This window comes from Ammodytes marinus, assembly GCF_949987685.1.
Source record: "Ammodytes marinus genome assembly, chromosome: 22".
Classification (NCBI taxonomy): Eukaryota; Metazoa; Chordata; class Actinopteri; order Uranoscopiformes; family Ammodytidae; genus Ammodytes; species Ammodytes marinus.
This window is the reverse complement of record NC_137226.1, coordinates 5,148,577-5,157,365: the sequence shown is the minus strand read 5'-3', so window position 1 is coordinate 5,157,365 and position 8,789 is coordinate 5,148,577. Positions and strand designations below refer to the sequence as shown.

Genomic DNA, 8,789 nt, shown 5'->3' with positions numbered 1-8,789 from the left:
ATGTGATATAGTAATGAAAAAAGCATGAATGGCCAGTTTCATAAAACTTAAAATGTAATCTCAGCAGTGGAGGACACCAGATGAGCATACATCCACAACGAACAGAATTAGTGATACTATTGATTTATATTTTATTATTAGGTTTTACATTTCCACAATAGAACATTTTCAGTTTGAGACACAATCAAAAAAAAAAAAAAAGACAACAGAACGAAAAACAAAAACCACACATACATATAATTTAATCTGGAAACTTCATATACATAAACAGTGCACCCCCTGGAATGATATAACCCACTCTTCACTCATTTAATTACGGAATAACGTACAGTCGATGTAACATCAATAAATTAACTTTGTAAGGTCATGTACGGTTTTTCAGGTCGTTTTGTGGGATGCAATTTGTTTTATTGGTTGGAGCACACACCCATTAGCGAACACAATGCCCCATGCAACTTCTAATGCGGGGGTAAAGGTTAATGAAAACCGGGAGAACCGTGTCACGGATGCTGCTGTGCTTGTCATGGAAACAGATCCAATTAAAGAGGACAAAAGGGCATATTGTTTCACATCCAGCCCAACAACCTATCCCGTCTATTGACAAATCAATGTAAACTGAGGAGCAGCAGAGTAAACCCTGTCACGACAAAAAATAAAAAAAAGAACTGTGCATTACCCTCGACGCAAATCTGTAATGTCGAGTTGCAGCGTCAACCACGTCCCTTAAATGCACAGGAAAAATACAGCAATACATCACACGACAACAACGCGTCTCTTTAGCATCGGAAATTCATTTCACAGACAAGAGGAATGACGTCTTTCATATGACAAATAAAAAATAAAATGGAGTGTATTTTTTTACAATACAGAGGAGCTACTTTAATCCAGGAACTTGCGGTTTGGGTTGGCACCGAAGAGGGCCACTCGGACTTCAGGCATCATCTGCAAATGCAAAAACACATTGTTTATTAAAACGGGCTGTGGATTATATTCTAATGTAAATGTATGGGTCTATGCCAGGGCTATTCAATTAGTTTTGAATGGGGGCCGGTTGGTGGAAATGATCCAAAATGAGGGGCCAGAAAAAAATGCCTAAAATTTATGAGCATCACATCAATAGCTACATATACTGTAAAACACTACAACGACATAGGAGTGCATATGTTGTCTTTATTTTATCAAATAGAGTTCACCAGCTTATCAAAAAAAATCCCTATTCGATTAACATAGGCTGCCTGTTGTTTAAGTGTTTAACAATCTTATCAGTTCAGGAAAACACAATAGGTTAACTCTTCAACAGCTTATCAAAATACATAGAAATAAATGTACTCTAAGTGCAACAGCTTATCAAATACAGGTAGGCCTAGGTTTACTAAGAGTGCAACAGCTTATCAAAAAACATAGAAATAAATGTAGGCCCGCGGGCCGCCTATTGAATAGCCCTAGTCTGTGCAATTATGACCACCTTATTAGGTCACTAGCTAAAGCTGCGAACACACCGCACTGGCCCCCTGCGGCGGTTGGCCGCGTGAACGCAGGAGGATCGGCTTGATCATATTGGGCCATATATTCCTGACAACGACGCCGTATATGAGATCAGACCAGTCACACTTACGGTGCAACAACAACAACATGGTCCAGCTGTGCCAAAAAATACAGATGTAGGTACACTGTGTAACCAGCGGCAGTCATGTCACAAATAGCATTAAAACAGCATGAAGACGCACCCCGATCGCAAATACACACACATTAACAGCAGTTCAGCAACATACTAAACACAATAACAACAGCAGTGTGTGCTCAGCGGCAAAAATAATGGCAGACATCAGCCTTCCCTGAAAGTGAAAGTGCGCGGTCTGGCAGAGGACAACACCGGTGCTTCGCTGTAGGCTACTATAATGGAATTCCACACGGACACTGCCGTCAAGTTTGGGTTCATATTATCCTCCGGAACAGCACACAGCTGGGTGAGTTTCACTATGCTAACCGGCGCTACCTTGGCTAAAGTACAACCAACAGCTGAACAGATGCAAAATACACATATTTGCAGAATGTATTGTAAGCACAATGTCCTCACTCCACACCCCCACCTCGGCTTGCAGACCACCGGGCAATCTCAACGCTGATTGGCTATTGCGGCGCGGCGACGCCAAAAAGATTAATATTTTCATCTTCTGCGTTTGCCGCATATGTTGGCCGTGCCTTCGATTCACGCGCTTCGATGAGGCGCGGCCACGCGCTGGACGCCGATTCTCGGGTGGACACGCGGCTAGTACATTGACTTTGAATGTAATCTCACCGCGCGGCCAGTGCGGTGTGTTCGCAGCTTTAGAGTTTTCTGAATAAAACCAGGGGTGTGATTGCCTGTTTATGACCTTGTTCTTCTATATATTGATATATCAAGTGCATCACAATATTACAGATTGGGGTGGTTAAATTATTTTTCAAAATATCGAAATAAAAAGGTGTTCATGATAAAAGTTCAAACATCTCAAGGATGAAAATTCAAGCCGTCTCCGTCTCCTACCTGCTGAGCCATGAGGTCCAGTCTGCTCTCCAGGGTGTTGGCAACCTTGATCTTCCCATTGCTGTTATAGATCTCAATACCTCCAGAACTAAAGGAAGAGAACAAGAAAGAATAAATACGAAAAAATAAGAAAAAATACTCAAATCCGTTTTCTGTAAATCGTCCGTATAAATCAAATAACACAAAGTTACAATTTTAGGTTTTTAAGATGCGATGCTTACACGTCTGGGGAGATGAAGTTGTCCTGGTCGATGCGGACCTCCAGGTTGGTCTTCACGGCTGCTTTATAAATAGGAATATTCCTCTGGATTGATGCCTGAAAGACAAGAGTCACATAGTACGATTTAAATTTAGATTTTAACTGATCCAAATGGATTAACAAATTAAATAATAGCGCTAGTGTACCTCTTCCATGGATACGTGGTGTGTATGTCTAACAACCAATCTCCGATGACTTGTAGATCCATAATTTAATAGCATTTTTCGAGTTTTCTTATGCAAGCTGAAAATGCGATGCTCTCTTACATACAATAAAAAAATCATCATTTCCTATGCACCTTTTTTCGTTCTAAATTTATTTGAACCAGTGTATTGTAGAACTTCAATTTGAGGGCTTCTGCTCGAACTAAAACCTTTTACCTCATTTGTGCGACGCTTTGGTCGAAAGCATATTCAAAAATAGATGAATATTCAATACATTTTAACATGCGCTGCGTGCTCACCTGCACCATCTGCACGTCCTGTTTACGGCAGCGAATGGTCACTTTGGTTTCCAGAAGCTGATAGAATCCCTGATAGAAAGAATTTAAAGATTATAAAAAAAAGAAATGACATGTAACAGCAAACGAGACCATAAGTGCAAAGAATGATTTTTTTTTATAGTTTTTTCTTAATGCCTTTGTCATGGGTGTGCTCACCAAGGAACTACAGCTGCCGTAATTAAAACACTACCGCTTTTGTCCAAAGGGGGTGCAAGAATTAACACAAAACTGAAAGTTCCTCGGAGCACCTTTAATAAACTGGCAACTGATTTCTCTAGTAGCCGAGAAAATATAAACTAACCTGCAGGATCAGTCCGTCCATCAGAGCCGGGTACCTTGCGGGGTCTTTGGCGACATTAGAGAGTCGTTGGCGAGCTTCATGCAGCATTTCCTAAGGGGCACAAATACACACAGAAGGGTTTTAGTTGATTTACACAAAAGTTAATCCAATCTCTCTGGTTAAGATTAAATGTAATATGATTTAAGTATGGCTGCTCACCGAGATCATGTCATCCCGGGCCTTCAGCACCTTCAAACGAGCCTGGTTCATCAAGTTTGACATCTGACTGTTAAGTGGACAAAATAACACACACACATTGGGCCTGTTTAGATATTTAAGGTTTGGACTGTGTTTGTTTGTTTGTGCGGAGACACTGGAGACCATTAGTGGTTACAAGAGAGTCATTGTAGGACGAAAGCGGCTAAGTAAAATCACGGAAGCTCTGAATCACACGTACAGATATTTCTTTGTTCTTAAAAAAGACGGGTTAAGGAAGGAGAGATGGCTGGGGGACTGGATAAGTCCTGTGATTTTTTTCGCCCATGATGACTCACATTTTCTTCTGCTGCTCAATCTGCTTCTCTTTCTTCTCGTAGTACTCCATGATCTTCAGCCTCTGGGTCTGCACCAGACGGCCCTTCTCTATGTTGAACTCTTCTTCTGCCTACAGGAGGAGACACACACAGATCACGGAGATAAAATTCCTCCCGTCAGATGAAACATGCTTTTTTTTCAAATTCTTTGATCAAATGCTGTTCGGCGTTTATACAATCCACTTTTACAAAAAACATGTTAAAAAGTGCTAAAACATCAGGAAATTATAAAATAAAATTGGAAATATCAGACGATTTAGGAAAAAAAATATTTACAAAGCCCATTTTCAAGCCATAAGATAAAAGAATAATATAACCTTCTTCCTTAAAAATGAATGCACTGAAACTACTATATTCATGTTTCTTCATTTAAAATATAAGATATTAATAGTCCATATATTATCAAGCTTTAGACTAAACCCCACAGGGCTGGAAATATAAACATATCGACAACACAAAGTTTTTATTGTTGTTGAAAGGACTTTTTTAAAATGTATGCATGTTAGGTGTAAGATAATTTCCTAAAATGTGCAAAGCAGTTCAGATTTTGTGAAATAAGCCAATGGCTCCTCTGATCGTATCTGGTATTACTGTGATTTGAGCGCCCCCTTGTGGAGGGTTTTGTGCACAATAGGTATCTGATGCTGAGGACCATTTAAAAACACTATGAACAGATTGGATGTCAATCTACTTCTATGTAAAATTGTCTAATGTTGTGATTTATATTTTTGTCTATATGTGTAATGTTTATTCTACTGACACGTTTGTACTTAAAAGTTATTAGTGTTGACATCTCTTTATAGTATCAATATATCAATTTTATTTTGAAGGGCTGTTTCTGGACTTTTTAGAGATACATGGTTCTCACATGAAAGTGACACTACAAACATATGTTGATCATTTATTAGATTATTCAAAAATATTTTTTCCCAGAGTGGTATTAGTGCTTTTACTTCAGTAAAGGATATGGTTTCACTGCAGTGTGTACAGGCGTTTATACCTTTGCATCGATCTCTTCTGCCTTCTCATTGGCCTCCTGCTCAATGAAGGCCATCATGTGTTTGATCTGCAGACAAAAGGAAAGACACATTAATGAAAGAAAACAAAACTGGGCTTCCTTTAAAAAGGTGCAGTGTGTAGAATTGATTGGCATTTTCTAGAACAGACTTTGTTGAGTGGGGCTTGCGACCATGGAGGCCGCCATTTTACACTGCCATGATTCTACAGTTGCAGAGAATGCACAAACTTAATGGCCATATGCATTTTGGGTTATCCAGGGAGCGTTGCATTGTAGAACTTTCACTACTAGATGCCACTGCATATCACACACACTGCACCTTTAAAAGGAAGATTGAGATTTGGGTGTTTTCATCACGAAGCTTCATTCTTTCTTCTGTAGATAGACATCCCCCTCTTATAATGGAACTCAGGAATTATTCTCGCTGTGAAGTGATTGTGCCACCATGGTGTGGAATGTTTTGCAAATGAACACGGGCCCCTAATGTATGTGTAGGTTCCTACACAGCTAAAGGCAAGTTAGATTAAACACATTTAAGACTTTTTTTTAATGCCACTCAGAATTAAACCAAACCTGTAAAATAAAAATTACATGAATAACTTTGGGTTAAGAACCATTTGACTTATTTTGGTACAGTGATAAAGTAAGATCAACTTCAAAATGTTGAAAACTCTTGTGAATATTGTTTTAATGTGATCAATCAAAATACACAACTAAAAAGAGCAAAAAATAATAATAATAATGCATCACTTAAATGTGTCAACGTTGGATCATGCTACGAGGATCTGTGTGATGTAAACATAAAAAATATGCTAGTAATTTTTATTTTATTGTTTCATTGCAACGTTAGAAAAAAATAGATAGATCCCAGCAACCCAGATCATAGTAGGTTTAAGACCTTTGCAAAATTGAATCAGGAAATCTTAAATAGCAATGAAGGCCTTCGTTTTAGATTAATAAATGTAATGCCCTTTAATACTTTAATGCTTTTTAAGAGAACCCAGTTATATCATTGTAGCCTTTTGCAGCTTTGCATGAGCCCTGTTGGAGGGTTATTTCCAGTGTTTGCAAAGATTTCCCCAGTCAGTCAGTCAGTCAGTCAGTCCTAGTTCCTCATCATGTGTTCATCATGTGACCGATTAGAAATATGACCATCCACACTTCATCTCAACCACAATGTCCACACATATGTTCTGATAACACAACTAGCCACTAACAACCCATGGAAAATATCCTATATTCGTATTATTGCTCATAATTGAGTTTATTTCGATGCTAACCCACTGCAGCTCTTTCAATGTCATTTTCCTCCACACCCCCCCCCCCCCCCACACACACAACCACTTCAATCAAATATTGCAGCAGCTAGAAACACGTCGCAGTATTGTAATAAAACAGTTAGACGCGCAAAAAAAAAGGCTTGTTGGCAGCATTTGTGGTGTCACTTGTGAAGGTTAACACGGGCCATTACCTGCTTCTGAACGTCGGCATCGCTGAGCGCCATGGTTGCAGCTGTCAGTGGATCTGCTGGAGGCCTGCGACGAGAACAAAAACACAGCCACAATTTAAAACGGCGAACGATCAAAGAGACAGTTGTTACCAAAACGAAGCTCCTCATGCCGCAAGGAGCGCGTCAAATACACGGTTATTTACCCGAGAATCTAAGACGGTGAGGTATGAATTAATCTCCGCCGCAGTCGTGACTAGTAAAGATGTCTACGGAGGATCAGCTGATCTGAGAGGTCACATGATGTTTACTTCCGGTCGCACGGCCAATCAGGGACGAGCACAGGTCATTTTCGTTTACTACATATAAAACCATGTATTTATGATTTAAATACTGCATATGTGTACTAATATTCAACAGTCAATGGTACTCTTATAAGTTTAAGACTTAAAAGTTAAATATTTTAATGATCTGATTGTCTTTGTTTGCATTTGCTTTGGTTTTACTATTTGCCTTTTCATGTTTCCATGCAGTACACATAAATGTTACAAAATAATGTTATTATTCATAAATTCATCTATATGAAACAATTGTTGGCATGTATAATTTTATTCTTAAAATGAAACATTTTTTTATATATATATATATATATATATATATATATATATATATATATATATATATATATATTGATCTTATTCATGGTTTTAATGAATTGCACACCTAGCTGAACATGGCTGTGAGATTTGGCTTAAAGTTCCAGAAAATGCCAGTCAGTGAAACTCAAAGCTATAGTGCGCAACTTCTGCCACCCCCATGAGGAAATCTAGGTAATTACAAAGACACTGTCAGCACATCTACTGTACTTCTAAGTCTTCTGTGATCACGGATGGATTTTATTCCTTCTGTTGTGTGTCCAGGTTCTTTCTTAGCAGGAGAATCGACAACTGAAACATTTCGTGGGCGTTTCATAAGCTCCTGAGTCAGGGGTGACACCAGTTTGTAAACACTGCCATACTGAGAAATACAGAGAGTTTTGAGCTTACTCAACTTTGTGTCAACTAATTTGGCTATGGCTTATCGCTTTGTCTATTTCATCACAAACAAGTCTTACATTTTTATTTCACTTCATATGCATCTTTGTTTAGCTTGGCATTACTAAAAAAAATGCAATTTATTTTGATAAGTTTGCACTGTGAAGCTATTTATGTGTACACACACTATACATGTTGGCACGGTGTAATTGTATACCATTTACAAAGCCCACTGACATAGTTTCCAGTCTTCTAACAGAGTGCTGCCAGTAGAGGGAAGTAGAACGTGGAAAATTTAGCTTTAGAAATAGCTCTTCTCCACTGTCCGACATTCCATTTCCAGTTGGTGTCACACACACTATAGACTGAGTGATAATTTGCTGTTTGGACAAGCTAATAGAAAACTCCACTGACTGTTTTTTACTTTAAGTGAAACACTCACACCTCTGTTGAGATAAGTCTGATTCAAGACTTAAAACTGTCATTCATTCACCTACATATGAATTATTCATAGTCTATCTCACCACAGCAAAGACAGCAAAGTCACCAATGACTGCTCTCCGGCCAGCTGTTATGTCATGGATTTGGGAAGTGGGGTGGGTGAGAGAGAGAGAGAGGGGGGGGGGGGGGGAGAGGGAGAGAGAGAGAGAGAGGGAGAGGGAGACTTTTGCACAGCTTGTCCACCTTGTTATTCCTGTGGCAGCTACAGCATGCATGTCTGCCTGTCTGTCTGATGTTTTGAGGCTTCGTGTGTGAGTGAGTGCACGTCTCACTTTGAATCCCCGGCATCTGCTTCTCATCTAGCTACTGATTCACCACCGGGCCAAGGAGACACAGGTATGCCCACATGTTGTTTTCAAAAAGAAAGCATTTTTTTTTTAGCAAAGCATGAAACCTAAAGGAAGAAATAAGAATGTAAAAGACTGTGCCTTTGAATCGAGAATGTGATCACATTTATTTATTTTTTGGGGCCTATGTGTGCCATGCTTTGTTTAAAGTCTGTTATCTGTAAACATGTCAGCGTTAGTTAAGGGGTCATTGTGGGTCACTCTCATGTTGTGAAGGGCAAAACCTCACCTTGCACAAGACAGAGAAAAACTGCCACCAAGGAAGAGCACAGTCTATATCT

The 8,789-nt window shown here is 39.2% G+C and overlaps 1 protein-coding gene across 1 annotated transcript; it reads right to left on the bottom strand.

Annotated features, from left to right (window-relative positions):
* Positions 1–107: 107 nt before the first annotated feature.
* On the bottom strand, positions 108–6,915 carry atp6v1e1b (ATPase H+ transporting V1 subunit E1b). The gene is made up of 10 exons (XM_080051356.1): positions 6,833–6,915; positions 6,651–6,714; positions 5,162–5,227; positions 4,123–4,232; positions 3,788–3,854; positions 3,590–3,679; positions 3,250–3,318; positions 2,749–2,843; positions 2,528–2,615; positions 108–942 (listed from the first exon to the last, which is right to left on the bottom strand). Exons 2-10 carry the CDS (start codon positions 6,681–6,683, stop codon positions 880–882), a joined length of 681 nt encoding a protein of 226 aa, XP_079907482.1. The 5' UTR covers positions 6,684–6,714; positions 6,833–6,915; the 3' UTR covers positions 108–879.
* Between the last annotated feature and the right edge of the window lie 1,874 nt (positions 6,916–8,789).

Excerpts from the sequence above, each read along its gene's own strand:
- atp6v1e1b (XM_080051356.1), bottom strand. The coding sequence starts at position 6,683 with ATGGCGCTCAGCGATGCCGACGTTCAGAAGCAG. Across the intron at positions 3,680-3,787 it reads CCCGGGATGACATGATCTCG|GAAATGCTGCATGAAGCTCG; the intron begins GTGAGCAGCCAT and ends TGTGCCCCTTAG. Across the intron at positions 2,616-2,748 it reads AACTTCATCTCCCCAGACGT|TTCTGGAGGTATTGAGATCT; the intron begins GTAAGCATCGCA and ends CTCTTCCTTTAG.